This window comes from Ranitomeya imitator, chromosome 4 (genome assembly GCF_032444005.1).
Source record: "Ranitomeya imitator isolate aRanImi1 chromosome 4, aRanImi1.pri, whole genome shotgun sequence".
In the NCBI taxonomy this organism is placed as follows: Eukaryota; Metazoa; Chordata; class Amphibia; order Anura; family Dendrobatidae; genus Ranitomeya; species Ranitomeya imitator.
Window position 1 is genome coordinate 32,432,628 of NC_091285.1, and position 24,286 is coordinate 32,456,913.

At 37.1% G+C, this 24,286-nt stretch overlaps 1 protein-coding gene across 2 annotated transcripts in view; it reads left to right on the forward strand.

Annotated features, from left to right (window-relative positions):
- The first annotated feature begins 1,421 nt into the window (after positions 1 to 1,421).
- The window catches only part of EBF1 (EBF transcription factor 1), a 439,027-nt gene continuing 416,162 nt past the window's right edge, over positions 1,422 to 24,286 (forward strand). For both annotated transcript variants that reach the window (XM_069763497.1, XM_069763496.1), the window contains exons 1-4: positions 1,422 to 2,105; positions 6,317 to 6,473; positions 7,331 to 7,394; positions 9,100 to 9,155. In XM_069763497.1, the coding sequence (XP_069619598.1) occupies positions 1,972 to 2,105; positions 6,317 to 6,473; positions 7,331 to 7,394; positions 9,100 to 9,155 (411 nt within the window). In that variant the 5' untranslated portion in view covers positions 1,422 to 1,971. The remainder of the gene's footprint in view (positions 2,106 to 6,316; positions 6,474 to 7,330; positions 7,395 to 9,099; positions 9,156 to 24,286) is intronic.

Sequence of the window (24,286 nt, forward strand, 5' to 3'; positions counted from 1 at the left end):
CAAAGAAAAAGTAACATAAAAATGAAAAGTAAAAAAATTATATCAATATACACATTTTATGTTTCAAATTATATTCAGCAAAAAATCTGAAAAAAATTAAGAGGTGAAAGCACAAACATGAATTACATCCATATTTTTCTCAAATTACGACACATGTGAAATACTGGACTGGAGAAAGGGACTCGGAGTGTTAAATCTTCACAGGGTGCAAAATACTTGGCTAGGCTACTTTCACACTAGCGTCGGAATCTCCCCGTCGCAATGCGTCGGGCAGAGATTCCGACGCTAGCGTTTAACGCACTGCACAACGGAGGCAGCGGATGCATTTCTCCGGCGCATCCGCTGCCCCATTGTGAGGTGCGGGAATGTGGGGGCGGAGTTTCGGCCGCGCATGCGCGGTCGGAAAAAGCGGTCCGTCAGGAGCAAAAAACGTTACATGGAACCTTTTTTTGCTCCTGACGGTCCGCCAAAGCACGACGCATCCATCGCACAACGGATGCGACGTGTGGCAATCCGTCGCAATGCGTCGTCAATACAAGTCTATGGGGAAAAAACGCATCCTGCAAGCACTTTTGCAGGATGCGTTTTTTCTGCAAAACGACGCATTGTGACGGATTGCAGTTAACGCTAGTGTGAAAGTAGCCTAACCAAATGGCCAGGGTAGGTTTTTCTGAGACTTGTGTTCCTCTGAAAGGACACCTTAGACTTTGAGCTTCTTTGGCAGCACTTGTAATTCTGCAGGGATCAATAACCAATAAGTCCAATTTTGGGATCACATGGGGCCCCAGGATCCCTTCGTGCACAGGTGCAGACCTGCTGTTTTTGGTTCCTGCCTAATAAGCATCATTTTTTTTAATTAAAATCTGCGACGGAACGCAGGTGTGAATGCGACCTTATAACTTTGAACATCTGGAAAGGTTATTGAACCTTGAAAATATTTGCATTTTCGATGCCCACACCTTTTGTGAAGGCTTCGTCATCTGCCACGACGCCGGGTGACATGTTTGGGTCTCACCTAGCATCGTATTCGTGAACATGCTAATCACCCTCATTTCACAATAGATTTCGACTCCTCTTCTTGACCAATAAAACCTCCCTTAGGGGCTCGCGATACGTCAAATGTCCTGATTCCGAACTAATTGATGAAATCTATCTAACAATAGACATTAGCGAGATTGTCCTCTTGCAAAGCATCTTGCCAGAAGCAACTTTCTCAGCCTCCCCTGGAAGCAAAAAAAAAAAAAAAGGGAAAGTAGGCGTCAAAGGGGGGAGTGATGTAGGCGAGCTGCTGCCTGCCAGTGGCTGCAGGGCTGGAGGAAGAATTGCTGCATGCAAATCAGGGGGTGTTGACTATGGGAGCATGTAACTCCCCCTGCCTAAGCTGGCTGGTGGTGGGAGCGTGTGTAGCTTTGGGGATAGTTACTCTGGATTCCACAGGGAAGCAGAGACACAGCCAGGCAGGGGGCATCTACAAGAAGCACAGCATCCTCTTCTGTAAGAGGGCACAATCTACAACTACTGCCCCCCTCCTACACCCTGAAGAGGAGCAGAGCTCTCATCCTCCTCCTGTCCCTCTCTGCAGGACAGGAGAACACAGGACTACAGTTTGCGGTGTGACTTCTTGGAGGAATAACTGATTTTTGGATCCATCTCTTGGAAGATGACACTTGGTGCAGCAGAGCTGCCTCCTCAAGTTCATTGCATTGTGTCCTGAGCTGCCACCAAGGAGGTGACCATCAGTGGTCCATGTCTGGTCCTTCACCCTATTGATGTGAGATCATCGCCCAGGGAGTGTGGACCTCCAGCAGCCTCTCCTCATCACTGCCTGCATCTCTTCTTCCTGGTGGACTCCTCCTGCCGTGGAATAATCCTACCAGCAGCGGCCATACAGCCAGACCCTGAGCGGAGATCTAGGGGGTCCGTGCAGTGCCAGGGCTGGAGCAGGGGCACGGGGAGCACCAGGCTGTGTTCATGTTTGGCATTCAGGAAAGCATTCAGCGGAGCGGGAGCAGCATGAAGGAGGAGCCGCTGAGCAGCGGGATGAATGCTGTCCGGACATGGATGCAGGGAGCCGGGGTGCTGGACGCCAACACCGCCGCCCAGAGGTAGGACAGTGCCCCCGGGGGCTGCAGGGGCCCCCAATACAGGGCACCGAGGGGTCTGCAGGGGCCCCCAATACAGGGCACCGAGAGGTCTGCAGGGGCCCCCATACATGGCACCGAGGGGTCTGCAGGGGCCCCCAATACAGGGCACCGAGAGGTCTGCAGGGGCCCCCAATACAGGGCACCGAGAGGTCTGCTGGGCAGCGGTCTGCTGGGGGTCTCTACATACACACAGCAGGCAGGATGGAGTCCCAGGATTGCCTGCAACTCATATCTATCATCTATTATCTATCTATCATCTATCTGTCTATTATCTATTATCTATCATCTATCTATTATCTATCATCTATCTATTATCTATCTATCATCTATCTATTATCTATCATCTATCTATTATCTATCTATCTTTCTATTATCTATCTATTATCTATTATCTATCTATTATGTATTATCTATCATCTATCTATCATCTATCTATTATCTATCGTTCTATTATCTATCTATCTATTATCTATCCATCTATCTATTATCTATCTATCTATCTATCTATATGTTATCTATAATGTATCTATCTATCTATTATCTATGTATCTATCTATTATCTATATCTATCTATCTATTATATATCTATTATCCATCTATCTATCTAAACTAACTCTCTATCATCTATTTACCATTCTTTCTTTCCTTCTTTTTCTTTCTTTCTTTCTTTCTTTCTTTCTTTCTTTCTTTCTTTCTTTCTTTCTCTTTTTTTCCTTCCTTCCTTTAACATCTATCTATCTATCTATTTATTATATATCTATTATCTATCTATCTATCTATCTAAACTAACTCTCTTTCATCTATTTACCATTGTTTCTTCCCTTCTTTTTCTTTCTTTCCTTCTTTCTCTTTCTTTTTTCTTCCTTTAACATCCATTTATCTATTATCTATCTATGTATCGATCTATCTGTCTATTATCATCTGTCTATTATCTATCTATCTATCTATCTATCTATCTATCTATCTATCTATCTATCTATCTAGTATCTATGTATCTGTCTATTATCTATTCATCATGTATATATCTGTCTTTGTTTCTATCAATCAATCAAACTATCCGAGGATCGATGATTTCCTCTTCCATCCAACAATGCAGTACACCTTGTAATAATGCATCTTTTACTATCATATTAGTCCAATTTGTAGCAGATCATCAATACACAGCAGCGTAGTGTTATCTATAGGAGGCCTTCTAGTTTAGACCGTGCAGTGCAGTTAACTTCCAGAATAGATGAGTAATTATTAGAAATGTTACCAGCATAAGATAACATTATTACATTACTATCTCATTCCAAATATAATGGGATATTCATATTCCATATTTATCTAGAAATATAGAAATTATAATATAGCATGGCGGGTTACTTACAACATTTTTTAAATAATTTGTTCACTTTGTACACTAACTTTAAGAAAGTAGCACATAAAATAGTAGTTAGCTCCAAAATAAAATATTTATTCACCTATCTATGTATTATCTATCTATCTATCTATTATCTATCCTCTATTTATCCATCAATCAATCTATCTATCTATTATATCTGTCTATCTGTGTATCTATTTTCTATCTTTCTATCTATTATCTATCTATCTATCTATTATCTATCTATCTATTATCTATCTATCTATCTATCTATCTATCTATTATCTATTATCTGTGTATCTATTTTCTATCTTTCTATCTATTATCTATCTATCTATCTATCTATCTATCTATCTATCTATCTATCTATTATATGTGTATCTATTTTCTATCTTTCTATCTATTATCTATCTATCTATCTATCTATTTTCCTATATTTTCCTATATCAGTATACACACCACTTAACTTCTGCCCATCACTATTAACTCCTGTACATCCACCTTCCTATCACCCTCCTCCAGCACTAATATATGACAGGTATTACCCCCTTTCAAATCCTGTTTACTTTAGATAACCCCTTGTGTCTTCATCCATCCCTGCATCTATCACCCTCTTGTGTTTTGCACATTATCTTGGCATGGCCTGATCTATAGAGGCTGAGATAGGATTTATAGACTGGGGGTGATTCTACATACACACTAATAAATGACATTTATTAAACAGGCCCAATGAAATAGACTTTGGGAAGTGTCTGCTTTGCTAAGTCCTTGATTTAGGATGATGGGAATCTGCTGCAGTGTCGGAGCAATGTGTTTCCAATCAGTTCAACCACAATCCACAAATAAATAAACTTTTCATAGACTTGGAAGAAAATGAATTAAGTGGGAGATTAACTCCATGTGAACTAATGTAGTCGAGGTGGGAAGTTCTGGGCAACTTTCTCAAACGTCACTTTTGTGTAGAAAAGCATCAAGTATGGGTGGAGATGTAGCAGAGCTGAACGTGTTCGTGCTGGAAGAAGTAGGAATTTGCAAAAAAATAAAATAAAATAAACAAAAAAACATGAGTTTGTCATTTGGCACAACTTGTAGTGACATTACATGTGTTTTTGGATATCTGGCAAAAAGGAAAGGGAATGAATGAATAGATAGATAGATGGATAGATAGATAGATGATAGATAGATAGATAATAGATAGATAGATAGATAATAGATAGATAGATAGATATATGATAGATAATAGATAGATAGATAATAGATACATAATAGATGATAGATAGATAATAGATAGATAGATAATAGGTAGATAATAGATACATAATAGATATAGATAGATATATAATAGATAGATAATAGATAATAGATAGATAGATAATAGATAGAAAAAGATATGTAGAAGTAACTCTATTTCTCTGTGTCTATCTTCAGTTATTACCTACAAAAAAATAGTCAAACTTTACAATTTTGCAACAAAGAGTTAAATGCTAAGCTCAGCTCTGCTACATCTTGTATGTATTTGGTCATTTAATCCTAATTTGAATTCCAGCATTACAGCCCCCTGTCTGCTCCCGACCCGACCCCTCATCCCTCGTCCCGTCCCCAGTACACAGACCCCGCTGCTCACAATCCCTCACTTTCTTTCTAGGATAATAATAACCTGCAGCCTCCCCAGTGAGACCCCACTGCTCGCCCCCCACACAGCCCCTCTCCTGTATTCTGCAGCTGACCCCACAGACCTGTCATCTGTATCCCCCGTGGGCACAACACTCTCATCCCTTCTCTTCTCTCAGCTGATTTAAAGGGATCCATAAAATACTTTAGCACTTTATGTTGTAAACACACAAAACCCATCATGTACAAGGTTCCTACAGGGGAAAGTGCCTGTGTCACAGCAAGACAGTCCTGAGTGTGAAAATGGAGAACTCATAGATAGATAGATATAGATAGAAAGATAGATAGATAAATAATAGATAGATAGATAGATAAATAATAGATAGATAGATAGATAGATAGATAATGGATAGATAATAGATAGATAGATAGATAGATAGATAATAGATAGATAGAAAGATAGATAGATAATGGATAGATAATAGATAGATAGATAATAGATAGATAATAAATAGATAATAGATAGATGATAGATGGATAATAGATATATAATAGATAGATAGATAATAGATAGATAATATATAGATAGATAATAAATAGATAATAGATAGATAGATAGATAATAGATAGATAAATGATAGTAGATAGATAGATAGATAATACATAATAGATAGATAGTAGATACTATCTACTATACTATTGCATAGATCGAAAGAAAGACAAAATAACTTAAAGTAGATACATTTATATATATAGATAGATAATAGATAGATAGATAGATAATAGATAGATAGATAGATAGATAGATAATAGATAGATAGATAGATAATAGATAGATAGATAGATAGATAGATAGATAGATAGATAGATAGATAATAGATAGATAGATAGATAGATAGATAAATAGATAGATAGATAGATAATAGATAGATAGATAGATAGATAGATAGATAGATAATAGATAGATAGATAATAGATAGATAGATAATAGATCGATAATAGATAAAGTAATAAGGTAATATTTTCTTTTAAACTCAAAGTGATAGATGACAGATATATAGAGGGAAGAAAGACAGAAAGAAAGAGAGAGAGAGGAAGGGAAAAATCAAGGAAGGGAGGAAGAAAGAGGACTAATCCGCTCCCTCTTTTCCGTGGAGGTCTCCCCTCGCCCCTCTCTAACCCTCCTCTCTGCCCGCAGTGGTGTGGGTCTGGCCCGGGCACACTTTGAGAAGCAGCCCCCCTCTAACTTAAGAAAATCCAACTTCTTCCACTTCGTCCTGGCTCTGTATGACCGGCAGGGGCAGCCCGTGGAGATCGAGAGGACAGCATTCGTAGGCTTCGTGGAGAAAGACAAGGTAGGAAAAAATCACATCAAAATTATGATTATTCCTGAGGATTGTTTAGATACCTGTCACTCCATCAGTTCATCATCCTCATCATCTTGCCCCCCACAACCCTTATAATCTCACTCCCCCTGATCATAGGCACATTCATTAACATCATTATATCTGTTGACAAATCTCCAATTTCAGACTCTTGATTTGATTGGCTCGATCTGTTAATCTGACCAATTTCTCTTTTTTTTATATTATTGTTATTAATTTTATTATAATAAAGCAATTGGAGAATTTGCTTTTATCCTGTTCTATTAATCACTTTCAATAAGACAAACATTTTAATATACTTTTGTCTTATTTATTATGCATTTATCAATTTATATCTATGTATTACATGTTCTTATATATTTCAGTTCATTTTTATTCATTTTTAATATTTGCTCTTTTATTTATTTTTATTTAAATTGTTATATTCTCTAGTCCATTATGTAAAATAATGGTATTTATTAAACATGATTAATTATTTATTTGTATTTATTTAATCTTTTTTACTTTTTTTATTTTTTAATCTTTCATTTATTTATTTATTTTTTTGCTTTTAGAAAAATTGTAATGATAGTTCTTTTTTTTTATTTCTTTGCATTGCAAGATTATCAAAGCTAATATCTGGGTTAAGGTTGTGATCTAATATAATAAATGTACAACTGGGGACAGGTTTCCCTCCAGCTTTCTCCAAACTCCCAGCATGTAATCACAAACACACGTTACTGGGCATGCTGGGGGTAGTAGTGTAACAGCAGCTGTCAATCCACAGGTTGCAATGCACTAATATAATGCCGCCATCTAAGATTTCTCTAATGTATTCTTGCAATCAGGAAACCAGTAGTGAGAAGACAAATAATGGCATCCACTACCGCCTGCAGCTGCTCTACAGCAACGGTGAGTGTCGGCAGCGCTGCCAGGGCATGGAACATTCCACGGGGCATGGAAGGAAAGTGGCAGCACAGAGCGGGGGTCAGAGTGTGGGCACTTATCTGTCACCCATGGGATTACAGGGGGCTGGGGAAAGCTTTTATCTTATTAATCCTATAAAAAGCGATATGAATAAAAGTAATTATAATGTCTACTTTTCTTTCTTTCTTTCTTCTTTCTCTCTTTCTTTCCATCCTTTCTTCCTTCCTTCTTTCATTGAGTCTTTATTTCCTTCTTTCTTTCCTTCCTTCCATTCTTTCTTTCTTTCTTTCTTTCTTTCTTTCTTTCTTTCTTTCTTTCTTTCTTTCTTTCTTTCTTTCTTTCTTTCTTTCTTTCTTTCTTTCTTTCTTTCTTTCTTTCTCTTCCTTATTTCTTCCCCCTTCCCTCTAGTTCTTTCTTTCTTTCTTTCTTTCTTTCTTTCTTTCTTTCTTTCTTTCTTTCTTTCTTTCTTTCTTTCTTTCTTTCTTTCTTTCTCTTCCTTATTTCTTCCCCCTTCCCTCTAGTTCTTTCTTTCTTTCTTTCTTTCTTTCTTTCTTTCTTTCTTTCTTTCTTTCTTTCTTTCTTTCTTTCTTTCTTTCTTTCTTTCTTTCTGTCTTTCTTTCTTTCCTTCCTTCCATTCTTCTTTCTTTCTTTCTTTCTTTCTTTCTTTCTTTCTTTCTTTCTTTCTTTCTTTCTTCCTTCCTTCCTTCCTTTCTTTCTTTCTTTCTTTCTTTCTTTCTTTCTTCCCCCTTCCCTCTATTTCTTTCTTTCTTTCTTTCTTTCTTTCTTTCTTTCTTTCTTTCTTTCTTTCTTTCTTTCTTTCTTTCTTTCTTTCTTTCTCTTCCTTCTTTCTTCCCCCTTCCCTCTATTTCTTTCTTTCTTTCTTCTTTCTTTCTTTCTTTCTTTCTTTCTTTCTTTCTTTCTTTCTTTCTTTCTTTCTTTCCTTCTTTCCTTTCTTCTTTCTTTCTTTCTTTCTTTCTTGTTTCTTCCCCCTTCCCTCTATTTTTTCTTTCTTTCTTTCTTTCTTTCTTTCTTTCTTTCTTTCTTTCTTTCTTTCTTTCTTTCTTTCTTTCTTTCTTTCTTTCTTTCTTTCCTTCTTTCCTTCCAAAGAAGTGTGGGAAGCACTCAAGAAAAATAGTGTAATATATATGTTATATTCTTTATGGAATAATGGAATACATCTGTTGTCAAACGAGTGTATATTTTCACCAGTGTAATATCAATCTGATATCTTTTATCTATCTCTCTTCTATCTATTATCTATCTATCTATCTATCTATCTATCTATCTATCTATCTATTATCTATGATCTATCTATCTATCTATCTATCTATCTATCTATCTATCTATCTATCTATTATCTATGATCTATCTATCTATCTATCTCTCTATCTATCTATCTCTCTATCTCTCTATCTATCTATTATCTATCTATCTATCATCTATCTATCTATCGATAATCTTCTTTCTTTCTTTCTTTCTTTCTTTCTTTCTTTCTTTCTTTCTTTCTTTCTTTCTTTCTTTCTTTCTTTCTTTCTTTCTTCCTTTCTTCCTTTCTTCCTTTCTTCCTTTCTTTCTTTCTTTCTTTCTTTCTTTCTTTCTTTCTTTCTTTCTTTCTTTCTTTCTTTCTTTCTTTCTTTCTTTCTTTCTCTCTCTCTTCCAGTAACCTGCCCTCTTCCCTCTTATCTCCTAGGCATTAGAACAGAACAGGATTTCTATGTGCGGTTAATAGACTCCATGACTAAGCAGGTAAGTGCCCCAGCAAACAATGCTTACTAATAATGGTATATGACTCTTAATAACCGTGCTGGGGGTCGGGGATTTCCTACAGATATGTAAATATAAAATATTCCTGCATCTGATCAGGTGACAGTAAAATAAAAGCGATGATAACAGGAGACCTCCCCGGACAATGGAGCTGTGTGCTCGGTGTAATGTGGAGCTTGGGAAGTTGTGGATTGTGTTTGTTTCTCTAACGTGGCTCAGTGGGTAGGGGGTCATTCTGGATGATGACAGATGGGAAGGTCAGCAAAACATGATCCTGCCCTCTGCAGCACAGGCTGACATTCCCCAGTGATGTGTGTGTGCTGTCACATAAAGGGTCCAGGGGGAACTGTGGAGGAACTACAATCCCCAGCGTAACTTACTTCATGGATTTCTTCTCATTGAACAAAGTCTAAAATATGTTTAAGGTGAATATTGTATATACATATATGTGTGTGCAGTGCAGTGTATGGGTGTATGTGTAAATGCTTATGTATGGCATTATGTATGTATCTGTGTGCATATATGTGTGTGTGTGTATATATATATATATATATATATATATATATATATGTCTGTGTTGTCTGTGTATATATATATATATGTGTGTATACAGTATATATGTGTGTATATATGTGTCTGTGTATATATATGTGTGTGTGCTTGTGTACATATGTATATGTGTGTATGTGTATATATACATGAGTAAGTTGCATGTAAGATATGTGTATGTGTTATATATATTGTTTACACATCTATATACAGTGGATGCGAAAAGTATTCAGGCCCCTTTAAATTTTTCACTCTTTGTTTCATTGCAGCCATTTGGTAAATTCAAAAAAGTTCATTTTTTTTCTCATTAATGTACACTCTGCACCTCATCTCCATTGAAAAAAAAACTGAAATGTAGAAATTTTTGCAAGTTTATTAAAGAAGAAAAACTGAAATATCACATGGTCATAAGTATTCAGACCCTTTGCTCAGACACTCATGTTTAAGTCCCATGTTGTCCATTTCTTTGTGACCCTCCTGGAGATGGGTCTACTCCTTCATTGGAGTCCAGCTGTGTTTAATTAAACTGATAGGACTTGATTTGGAAAGGCGCACACCTGTCTATATAAGACCTCACAGCTCACAGTGCATGTCAGACATGTCAGACTAAATGAGAATGATGAGGTCAAAGGAACTGGCCGAGGAGCTCAGAGACAGAATTGTGGCAAGGCACAGATCTGGCCAAGGTTACAACAGAATGTCTGCAGTACTCAAGGTTCCTAAGAGCACAGTGGCCTCCATAATCCTTAAATGGAAGAAGTTTCGGACCATCAGAAGTCTTCCTAGACCTGACCGTCCAGCCAAACTGAGCAAGTGTGGGAGAAGAGCCTTGGTGAGAGAAGTAAAGAAGAACCCCAAGATCACTGTGGCTGAGCTTCAGAGATGCAGTAGGGAGATGGGAGAAAGTTCCACAAACTCAACTATCACTGCAGCCCCCCACCAGTCGGGCCTTTATGGCAGAGTGGCCCGACGGAAGCCTCTCCTCAGTGCAAGACATATGAAAGCCCGCATAGAGTTTGCTAAAAAGCACATGAAGGAATCCCAGACTATGAGAAATAAGATTCTCTGCACTGATGAGATGAAGATAGACCTTTTTGGTGATAATTCTAAGCGGAATGTGTGGAGAAAACCAGGGGCTGCTCATCACCTGCCCAATACAATCCCAACAGTGAAACATAGTGGTGGCAGCATCATGCTGTGGGGTGTTTTTCAGCTGCAGGCACAGAACGACTGGTTGTCATTGAAGGAAACATTAATGCTGCCAAGTACAGAGATATCCTGGATGAAAACCTCTTCCAGAATGCTGTAGACCTCAGACTTGGCCGAAGGTTCACCTTCCAACAAGACAATGACCCTAAGCACACAGCTAAAATAACAAAGGAGCAGCTTCAGAACAACTCTGTGACCATTCCTGAGTGGCCCAGCCAGAGCCCTGACCTAAACCCAATTAAGCATCTCTGGAGAGACCTGAAAATGGCGTCCACCAACTTTCATCATCCAACCTGACGGAACTGGAGAGGATCTGCAAGGAAGAATGGCCGAGGATCCCCAAATCCAGGTGTGAAAAACTTGTATCATTTCCAAGAAGACTCATGGCTGTACTAGCTCAAAAGGAGCTTCTGCTCAATACTGAGCAAAGGCGCTGAATACTTATGACCATGTAATATTTCAGTTTTTATTTAATAAATTTGCAAAAATGTCTACATTTCTGTTTTTTCAGTCAAGATGGGGTTCAGAGTGTACATTAATGAGGAAAAAAGAACTTTTTTGAATTTACCAAATGGCTGCAATGAAACAAAGAGTGAAAAATGTAAAGGGGTCTGAATACTTTCCGTACCCACTGTATATACAGTAGATATACACATAATTGAATGTGTGTATTTGTGAATCTCTCTCTGTCTTGTATCATTGTATCCTTGTGTATAGCTGTGTATTTGTTTCCATACCTGTATGTGTGTATATTTGTATATATGTATATACATGTGTGTATGTGAATAGTTGTGTCTGTGTGTATGTTCTGTGCGCTGTATGTGTGTATATTTGTATATATGTATATACATGTGTGTATGTGAATAGTTGTGTCTATGTGTATGTTCTGTGCGCTGTATGTGTGTATATTTGTATATATGTATATACATGTGTGTATGTGAATAGTTGTGTCTATGTGTATGTTCTGTGCGCTGTATGTGTGTATATTTGTATATATGTATATACATGTGTGTATGTGAATAGTTGTGTCTATGTGTATGTTCTGTGCGCTGTATGTGTGTATATTTGTATATATGTATATACATGTGTATGTATGTGAATAGTTGTGTCTATGTGTATGTTCTGTGCGCTGTATGTGTGTATATTTGTATATATGTATATACATGTGTGTATGTGAATAGTTGTGTCTATGTGTATGTTCTGTGCGCTGTATGTGTGTATATTTGTATATATGTATATACATGTGTGTATGTGAATAGTTGTGTCTGTGTGTATGTTCTGTGCGCTGTATGTGTGTATATTTGTATATATGTATATACATGTGTGTATGTGAATAGTTGTGTCTATGTGTATGTTCTGTGCGCTGTATGTGTGTATATTTGTATATATGTATATACATGTGTGTATGTGAATAGTTGTGTCTGTGTGTATGTTCTGTGCGCTGTATGTGTGTATATTTGTATATATGTATATACATGTGTGTATGTGAATAGTTGTGTCTATGTGTATGTTCTGTGCGCTGTATGTGTGTATATTTGTATATATGTATATACATGTGTGTATGTGAATAGTTGTGTCTGTGTATGTTCTGTGCGCTGTATGTGTGTATATTTGTATATATGTATATACATGTGTGTATGTGAATAGTTGTGTCTATGTGTATGTTCTGTGCACTGTATGTGTGTATATTTGTATATATGTATATACATGTGTGTATGTGAATAGTTGTGTCTATGTGTATGTTCTGTGCACTGTATGTGTGTATATTTGTATATATGTATATACATGTGTGTATGTGAATAGTTGTGTCTATGTGTATGTTCTGTGCGCTGTATGTGTGTATATTTGTATATATGTATATACATGTGTGTATGTGAATAGTTGTGTCTATGTGTATGTTCTGTGCGCTGTATGTGTGTATATTTGTATATATGTATATACATGTGTGTATGTGAATAGTTGTGTCTATGTGTATGTTCTGTGCACTGTATGTGTGTATATTTGTATATATGTATATACATGTGTGTATGTGAATAGTTGTGTCTATGTGTATGTTCTGTGCGCTGTATGTGTGTATATTTGTATATATGTATATACATGTGTGTATGTGAATAGTTGTGTCTATGTGTATGTTCTGTGCGCTGTATGTGTGTATATTTGTATATATGTATATACATGTGTGTATGTGAATAGTTGTGTCTATGTGTATGTTCTGTGCACTGTATGTGTGTATATTTGTATATATGTATATACATGTGTGTATGTGAATAGTTGTGTCTATGTGTATGTTCTGTGCGCTGTATGTGTGTATACCTCTGTGTGTACTTGTGTCAGTATGTGTGGATGTGTTTTCGGAGATTGTCAGCAAACACACCAGTCTCATTGTAACCTCCTTCCTTCCTGGCAATGTTATGCAGTTCACATATTATTTTTGGACCTTTTTGCAGACACCCCAGGCATTTCCTTTAAAAAAAAAAAAAATCTTCTTGTGACATCAGATAGATGTTTTGACGCTGTTATCAGGCACACTGTCATTGCTGCAATTCTACGATCATTGTGTCCATATCCAGCATTCGCTATACATTTACTGTAATGTTAAAGCTGCAGGAACCCAATCTCACCTGCCAGATAATATTCTGACTATTTGTTGCCATATTTTGAGGATACATATAATTAAACCAAGGTTATTGGCGCAAGATAATATATGATGGTGTCAGATGATTACACAATACTGTATAATGCTGCTGCGCTTTTATGGGCCGTGAATATAACAAGGAATAAAAGTGATCACAATGTATTCAGATGAGGAGATTTCTAGACACATTTTCCTTAACGTTTTTATTGTCATTTTTAAGAAGATGATAAAATGCTTTGCTGGTTCATGGATTTTTCTTTTTGCGTTTATGCGCTTTTTATTGCTGCGTAACTTAAAATCTCCACATTTCATTTTGTTACTTTTCATTAGAAAATTTGGTAACTAGGACTTCAGTTTTAGAAGAATTATCTATCTATTATCTATTATCTATCTATTATCTATCTATTATCTATCTATCTATTATTTATCTATCTATCTATCTATCTATCATTTATCTATTATCTATCTATTATTTATCTATTATCTATCTATTATTTATCTATTATCTATCTTCTATCTATCTATTATCTATCTATCTATCTATTATCTATCTATCATTTATCTATTATCTATCTATTATTTATCTATTATCTATCTATCTATTATCATAATTAGAGGCAGCACACCATTGTAGCTTAGGTTTTGAAGGTGTTAAAGTTTAATAGCCCATCATGGCAAGATTTCGGCCCATGAAGAGAACTATCTATCTATCTATCTATCTATCTATCTATCTATCTATCTATCTATTATCTATCTATCTATTATCTATCTATCTATCTATCTATCTATCTATCTATCTATCTATCTATCTATCTATATTCTATCTATTATCTATCTATTATCTATCTATATCTATCTTCTATCTATCATCTATCTATTATCTATCTATCTATCTATCTATATTCTATGTATCATCTATCATCTATCTATTATCTATCTATCTATCTATCTATCTATCTATCTATCTATCTTCTATCTATCTATTATCTATCTATCTATCTATCTATTATCTATCTATCTATCTATCTATCTATCTATCTATCTATCTATCTATCTATCTATCTATCTATCTATCTATCTTCTATCTATCTATTATCTCTCTTCTATCTATTATCTATCTATCTATCTATCTATCTATCTATCTATCTATCTATCTATCTATCTATCTATCTATCTATCATCTATCTATCTATCTATCTATCTATCATCTATCTATCTATCTATCTATCTATCTATCTATCTATCTATCTATCTATCTAAGGGGATGCCTATTGCAGAAATGCTAAGCAATTTATGAATTGGTGACTACTAGATTCAGCCAGTTTCCATGATCTTCAGTAGAGCAGCCGCTGTTTTGTGTTTGCCTTTTTCTGAAATTAGTGTCTCACAGACTTGACAGATGTGACTAGAGCGGAATCTGTGAAAAGCTGAGGCCTCTGATGCATTTTACATGAACTAGTAACTAGAAAGTTATCTGTGCAGAAGGCAAAGGAACCACCATGAACCAAGGTCAGCTGCTGACATGGTGTACTCTATGGACATGAAGGTAGAAGAATAGATGATAGATAGATAGATAGATAGATAGATAGATAGATAGATAGATAGATAGATAGATAGATAGATAGATAATAGAAAGATAGAAAGATAGATAGGTAATAGAAAGATAGATAAAGAATATTAGAGCAGCACAAAAACTACAAAAAGAGCAGAAAAAAAGGAAATCCCCCCAGGCATAGACCAAACCTCAATTGCAGGAATCCAAAAAACAGAGGCAGCACACCATTAGTGGTGGAAAAAGCAGGAGCTACTTTTATTAGCCCATCTCACCTGAGATGGGCTAATAAAAGTAGCTCCTAGTTAGATAGATAGATAGATAATAGATAGATAGATAGATAGATAGATAGATAGATAGATAGATAGATAGATAGATAATAGATAGATAGATAGATAATAGATAGATAGATAGATGATAGATAGATAGATAGATAGATAGATAGATAGATAGATAGATAGATAGATAGATAGATAGATAATATAGTGGTGATAGTGGAGATTACCCGTAGTCCCCCGATGGCCTTTTCTTTTAAAAAAAATCTGTAGTGTTAAGTAGGGAAATGCGGCCCCCATCCACCAGAAAAGTGGAAGTTCCGGAAGTGGACTCACAGCTCATCAGATATCTCTGGCAGGTTCCTCAATACAGTCATGGCCAAAAGTATTGACACCCCTGCAATTCGGTCAGATAATACTCAGTTTCTTCTTGAAAATGATTGCAAACACAAATTATTTGGTATTATTATCTTCATTTAATTTGTCTTAAATGAAAAAACACAAAAAGAATTGTCCTAAAGCCAAATTGGATATAATTCCACACCAAACACAAAAAAGGGGGTGGACAAAAGTATTGGCACTGTTCGAACAATCATGTGATGCTTCTCTAATTAGTGTAATTAACAGCACCTGTAACTTACCTGTGGCACCTAACAGGTGTTGACAATAACTAAATCACACTTGCAGCCAGTTGACATGGATTAAAGTTGACTCAACCTCTGTCCTGTGTCCTTGTGTGCACCACATTGAGCATGGAGAAAAGAAAGAAGACCAAAGAACTGTCTGAGGACTTGAGAAACCAAATTGTGAGGAAGCATGAGCAATCTCAAGGCTACAAGTCCATCTCCAAAGACCTGAATGTTCCTGTGTCTGCCGTGCGCAGTGTCATCAAGAAGTGTAAAGCCCATGGCACTGTGGCTAACCTCCCTAGATGTGGACGGAAAAGAAAAATTGACAAGAGATTTCAACGCAAGATTGTGCGGATGTTGGATAAAGAACCTCGACTAACATCTAAACAAGTTCAAGCTGCCCTGCAGTCTGAGGGTACAAGAGTGTCAACCCGTACTATCCATCGGCGTCTGAATGAAAAGGGACTGTATGGTAGGTGACACAGGAAGACCCCACTTCTTACCCCGAGACATAAAAAAGCCAGGCTGGAGTTTGCCAAAACTTACCTGAAAAGGCCTAAAACGTTTTGGTACAATGTTCTCTGGTCAGATGAGACAAAAGTAGAGCTTTTTGGGTAAAGGCATCAACATAGAGTTTACAGGAGAAAAAAAGAGGCATTCAAAGAAAAGAACACGGTCCCTACAGTTAAATATGGTGGAGGTTCCCTGATGTTTTGGGGTTGCTTTGCTGCCTCTGGCACTGGACTGCTTGACTGTGTGCATGGCATTATGAAGTCTGAAGACTACCAACAAATTTTGCAGCATAATGTAGGGCCCAGTGTGAGAAAGCTGGGTTTCCCTCAGAGGTCATGGGTCTTCCAGCAGGACAATGACCCAAAACACACTTCAAAAAGCACTAGAAAATGGTTTGAGAGAAAGCACTGGAGACTTCTAAGGTGGCCAGCAATGAGTCCAGACCTGAATCCCATAGAACACCTGTGGAGAGATCTAAAAATGGCAGTTTGGAGAAGGCACCCTTCAAATATCAGGGACCTGGAGCAGTTTGCCAAAGAAGAATGGTGTAAAATTCCAGCAGAGCATTGAAAGAAACTCATTGATGGTTACCGGAAGCCGTTGGTCGCAGTTATTTTGGGTAAAGGTTGTGCAACCAAGTATTAGGCTGAGGGTGCCAATACTTTTGTCTGGCCCATTTTTGGAGTTTTGTGTGAAATGATCAAGGTTTTGCTTTTTGCTTCATTCTCTTTTGTGTTTTTTCATTTAAGACAAATTAAATGAAGATAATAATACCAAATAATTTGTGTTTGCAATCATTTTCAGGAAGAAACGGAGTATTATCTGACAGAATTGCAGAGGTGTCAATACTTTTGACCATGACTGTATGTCTCTAATGGAAACACTGATTTCACATTGATGATGTTACAATGTTAAAGGGCCGGAGCTCCTCCATTATTTTATCTATACGTTCTCCTTCTCGTCTGTCTCAGGCTTCCATTATCGTCTTGTCCTCTTCTCGCCATTAGCGCACCCCTTACATACGTTATCTGATACATACATTACCCCCAATTGTGACTTCATACTCCGTGACTCAGGATGACTGGATGGATTTGTGTTTCACATATGTAGAATGCTAAGAGGAGAAGGCAATTAGGAGCGGTGGCGTCTGGCTGAATTCTGCCATTATTAGGTTATCCAGGAGAATATTCCCGGTTATGGCTATAAAGACATCGCGGCTTAACAGTAACAAGGGCGCTAATTCTATTAATACCAGTCCAATCAATTCCCATTGGACTGCTCTCTTTCTTTCTTTCTTTCTTTCTTTCTTTCTTTCTTTCTTTCTTTCTTTCTTTCTTTCTATCTTCTATCTATTATCTTTTATCTATCTATCTATCTATCTATCTATCTATCTATTATCTATCTATCTACCTATCTTTCTTCTATTTATCTATTATCTATCTACCTATCTTCTATCTATTATCTATCTATCTTATATCTATTATCTATCTATCATCTATCTATCTATCTATCTATCTATCTATCTATCTATCTTATATCTATTATCTATCTATCTATCTATCTATTATCTATTATCTATCTATCATCTATCTATCTATCTATTATCTATCTATCTATCTAATATCTATTATCTATCTATCTATCTATCTATCTATCTATCTATCTTATATATATTATCTATCTATCTTATATCTATTATCTATCTATCATCTATCTATCTATCTATCTATCTATCTATCTATCTATCTATTATCTATCTATCTATCTATCTATCTATCTATCTATCTATCTATCTATCTATCTATTATCTATCTATCTATCTATCTATCTTATATCTATTATCTATCTATCATCTATCTATCTATTATCTATTATCTATCTATCTATCTTATATCTATTATCTATCTATCTATCTATCTATCTATTATCTATCTATCTATCTTATATCTATTATCTATCTATCTATCTATCTTATATCTATTATCTATCTATTATCTATCTATCTATCTATCTTATATCTATTATCTATCTATTATCTATCTATCTATCTATCTATCTATCTATCTATCTATTATCTATCTATCTATCTATCTATCTATCTATCTATCTATCTATCTATCTTATATCTATTATCTATCTATCTATCTATCTATCTATCTATCTATCTATCTATCTATCTATCTATCTATCTTTTCATTATACCTAGAAGATGATAACATTATCTAGCCCTATATATAAATCACTAGAGAAACGTTACATGACTGATCATTGTATAAAGCTGTAAGCATTCCATATAAATACGACGCCTTTTTAGATTTTATTTATTTATTTTTGTAATGGCAGCAAATTAATTAAAATAATTATGTAAACACAAAGCTTGGAATTTGCATGCATGATCAGGGCCAGTTTGGGGAAAATGTATGCGCATCACAGTGGAAAATGTGTTGTTTTGAGTCTGGGGTGAACACAAAGCTGCGGATTTTGGAGACATTGCCTCAGCCAGATGGCCTAATGTATTTTTCAGTCTGGCATCCCAACTGCTCCCTCCTGTATTACATCCCGCCATTTGTTCTGGGATATTTACGCTAGAGCTGCTTCAAAAGTGAATGTTTGAACTACCTTAAAAATGAACATATTAGCAGAGATGTATTTTATTAATCCCAAGATGATATTTTGATTTTACGCAGCCAATGACTTCCTGACCATGTCGGCAAAGTGCCAGCGCCAAATTACGTGTGAATTCAGAATATAGATTAGCGGATTTGTAGTCTATTGGCGCAGGTTGCGGGAGGCTTAGAATAGTTAAGCACCGATCGCGCTATTCCCTCGGAATATTGAACACGTTTAGATGTGAAATTTGTAATTGGGCATTTTTCCTTGTTTTTTTTCCTTATGTTTTTGTGCTTTTTGGTAGAAAATGATACAGAATGCACCTACAATATCTATTGTTGCGCTCAAAATACATTTATATGAATATATATATATATATATATATATATATATATATATATATATAATGGGAATTTCCTGTATTACAATTAAAAAAAAAATCTGTGTATATATATTTAACAGAAAAAAAAAATACACATGTAAATTTCATCAGTTTCATCATGGTATGTGCCAATGCGAAACCCCAGGAGTCCAGAATGACTGTAATTGTAATTAATAATTACAGTTGAGAAATTATAAATGAGATTTTTTTTAACATTCATGAAACTTATTAAAAATACCTCCCTCGTAATCAAGAGTCCAAATACTGATACCTTCGATTGGAAGTCCGCAGTGAATATGACATGGCATGAAATTTGAGAAAGGCTGCCGAAACGTCGCAGAAACCCGTATGGTCTAGTTGTAAACCACCATATTTTTTCTTAAAAAAAAAAAAGTGCTGTCTTCATTCTTTGTATACTATCTATCTATCCAAAATAATATTTATCTACCGTATTTTCCAAAAAATATCTATCAAACTATTTATTTATTTAGGTTACTCACTTATATAGCGCCATTAATTGCACGGTGCTTAACAGACGTTATCATCACTGTCCCCGTTGGGGCTCACAATCTAAATTCCCTATCTGTATGTCTTTGGAATGCAGGAGGAAACCGGAGAACCCAGAGGAAACACGGGGAGAACACACAAACTCTCTATGTATCTCATATTTATTTACTGTTCTATCTGGCCAACATTCTTTTTATCTATCTGGAAAAAGAAAATACAGCAGCATTCTATAAAAGCCAAGATATAGGCAAACACTGAAAACATTGAATCTAAACTGTGTTATTATTCAGTAAGGTGAACTTACAAAAATGAAGGTTCTTAGCGCATAAATTGACCAATTCATGTGTGCCCATCAACAATGGCAAGGTGACCTCCCTCTGATGGGTCCCCGTTGTACTGTACATACAGAGCCTTGCGAAAGTATTCAGCCCCCTGGAACTTTTCAACCTTTTCCCACATATCATGCTTCAAACATAAAGACACCAAATGTACATTTTTGGTGAAGAATCAAGTGGCTTGGGGTCTGTCTCTATCAGTTTTGTACATCGAGAGGCTGAAATTCTCGCCCGTTCTTCCTTAGCAAACAGCTCGAGCTCAGTGAGGTTTGATGGAGATCGTTTGTGAACAGCAGTTTTCAGCTCTTTCCACAGATTCTCGATTGGATTGAGGTCTGGACTCTGACTTGGCCATTCTAACCCCTGGATACGTTTATTTGTGAACCATTCCATTGTAGATTCTGCTTTATGTTTGGGATCATTGTCTTGTTGGAAGACAAATCTCCGTCCCAGTCTCAGGTCTTTTGCAGACTCCAACAGGTTTTCTTCAAGAATGGTCCTGTATTTGGCTCCATCCATCTTCCCATCAATTTTAACCATCTTCCCTGTCCCTGCTGAAGAAAAGCAGGCCCAAACCATGATGCTGCCACCACCATGTTTGACAGTGGGGATGGTGTGTTCAGGGGGATGAGCTGTGTTGCCTTTACGCCAAACATATCGTTTGGCATTGTTGCCAAAAAGTTCGATTTTGGTTTCATCTGACCAGAGAACCTTCTTCCACATGTTTGGTGTCTCCCAGGTGGCTTGTTGCAAACTTTAAACAACACTTTTTATGGATATCTTTGAGAAATGGCTTTCTTCTTGCCACTCTTCCATAAAGGCCAGATATGTGCAGTATACGACTGATTGTTGTCCTATGGACAGACTGTCCCACCTCAGCTGTAGATCTCTGCAGTTCATCCAGAGTGATCATGGGCCTCTTGGCTGCATCTCTGATCAGTCTTCTCCTTGTTTGAGATGAAAGTTTAGAGGGACGGCCGGGTCTTGGTAGATTTGCATTGGTGTGATACTCCTTCCATTTCAATATGATCGCTTGCACAGTGCTTCTTGGGATGTTTAAAGTTTTGGAAATCATTTTGTATCCAAATCCGGCTTTAAACTTCTCCACAACAGTATCACGGACCTGCCTGTTGTGTTCCTTGGTCTTCATGATGCTCTCTGTGCTTCAAACAGAACCCTGAGACTATCACAGAGCAGGTGCATTTATACGGAGACTTGGTTACACACAGGTGGATTATATTTATCATCATTAGGCATTTAGGATCATTCAGAGATCCACAATGAACTTCTGGAGTGAGTTTGCTGCACTGAAAGTAAAGGGGCCGAATAATATTGCGCGCCCCACTTTTCAGTTTTTGATTTTCCACAAAAATTTAAAATAACCAATAAATTTCTTTAAACTTCACAAGTGTGTTCCCTTTGTTGTTGATTCTTCACCAAAAATATACATTTGGTATCTTTATGTTTGAAGCATGAAAAGGTTGAAAAGTTCCAGGGGGCCGAATACTTTCGCAAGGCACTGTACCTCTCTTGAGCTATTAGCCTACAGTTAAATGTATCTATCTATCTATCTATTATCTATCTATCTAACTATTATCTATCTATCCATTATCTATCTATCTATCTATCTATCTATCTATCTATCTATCTATCTATCTATCTATCAAATTCAAATTCAAATTCAAATGAGCTTTATTGGCAGGACTAAGTACATGTTAGCATTGCCAAAGCATATGGTAAAAATACGGGGGTGGGGGAGGGGGGGCATATAGAGGTCCAGGGAATATCAAATTCCTTTTAGAGGATAGGGGATGTTTCCAGGGTGGGGTATAGGAGTCCATGACATATCGGGCTCTTTAGTCGGGGGATAGGGATATGTCCAGTGTTGGGGTACGGGAGTCCATGACATATCAGGCTCCTCTTAGTCTGTGGCAGGCACTGACATATTCCGCTGCTACGGCCACTGCACTTTCCTCTTCCCCCAGTATTATCGGCAGTTTCTCTTCCTCCTCCTTGGAGGTGAAATCTGGGAGGAGATCAGACAGCCTCTTGAAGTGAGTGTCCCTCACTGCGGAGTATTTGGGGCACCTCAGCAGGAAGTGGGCCTCATCCTCCACGGCCTCCTGGGGGCACTGCTGGCAGAGTCTGTTCTCTCGAGGCTTGTAGTTCTGTCGGTGCCGCCCGGATTCGATGAGTAGGCTGTGGGCGCTCAGTCTGTACCGGCTCAGGATCTGTCGATCTTTGGGGTTTTCTAGTTTCTCTAGATATGGGGCCAGTTTGTACTCCCTCTGTAGATTCCGGTATATTGTCAGTTTCTGGGATTTGTTTATGTCGTTCCTCCAGATGCTGAGATATTCCTCTTTGACTTTGTGTACCATTTTCTGGATTTCACCTTTTGTCAGGCCATGGAGGTTGATGGCTTGGTCAGACTGGCTTTGGGTACTTTTCCTTGGGAGGCTTCCTGAGGCTTCCTGGTGTAGGAAGGCTTTGTGATGGTAGGAGCTGGGACTGCTACTTTGTAGATGAGCCTTGAATGACAGCGCCTTCTTCTTTATTGCGATGTGTAGTGGGAATCTGCCCAGCTCTGCTCGGCAGGCGCTATTTGATGTGCTCCGATGGACTTGGAGAAGATGCTTGCAGAACTCTAGGTGGAATATTTCTGTCGGCCCAGCGTCCCACTTTGACCAGTTTGGGTATGAGACTGGGCCCCAGACCTCACTACCGTATAGAAGAATTGGGGCAATGATGGAGTCAAAAATTTTTAGCCATACGGTTACTGGTGCCTTGAGGTGGTACAGACGCCTTCTGATGGCATAGAAGGCTTTGGATGCCTTGTCTTTTAGTGACTCTATGGCTTGCTTGAAGCTCCCTGACTGGCTGAGTTCTAGGCCCAGGTAGGTGTACCTGTTGGTTTCAGTAAGTGGACGGTTGTCTATCATAAAGGTAGGATTGCCAGTGGGTTTCTGCTTTCTTTTCTGGAACACCATGATATTAGTTTTTTTCTCGTTGATTGGCAGTGCCCATGTGCTGCTGAAGGTCTCTAGGATTTTCAGATGATCTTGGAGGCCTTTCTCAGTTGGTGATAACAGCACGAGGTCATCTGCATACAGCAGAAATTTCACCTGGGTGTCTATCTATCTATCTATTATCTATCTATCATCTATCTATCTATCTATCTATCTATCTATCTATCTATCTATCTATCTATCTATCTATCATCTATCTATCTATCTATCTATCTATCTATTATCTGTCTATTATCTATCTATCTATCTATCTATCTATCTATCTATCTATCTATCTATCTATTATCTGTCTATTATCTATCTATTCTATCTTTAGTAATTCTTATATATATTAATTATTTATGGGTTTTTTTCACAATAATTTGGGACTGTATTGGAAAACTTATCCCGGTTTAAATTAAATATTGTATTATATCAAATTAAATTGAAGAAGAATGTGGACCCTAGCACCTTTACCAGCCTCTAAGCTCCATTATGGTGGAAACGGATGTCTTTTTTTTTAAATAAAATGTGCCTGGTTATGAGAGTTTAGCTGTGTGTGAATATTGTATCAAGGTTTTCTATCATTTACTGACACAATGCAACGTAGGTTGTATTTTTGTTTTTTATGTGAAACTTCATGACTGCTTTTGGCCCTCTGCCCCATGGCGAACGCGGCTATAAACATCAGCGAGGTCTCCGCACATAATAGACTCGATGGCAATGTGAGAGTGGCGCTGAGAGCTGTGCTGATTCACATGTATTTTAATCTGCTCCTAATTTTCAATCTCTTGGGTCCTGTTTTCCACACCGGCTGCAGTTCTGTTTTCCAGCCGGTAATGTGATCCCCTGTATTTTCTAGCGATAATGCAGAGTGTGGCTTGTTTCTCTTTACAATGGGTGATGTCATCC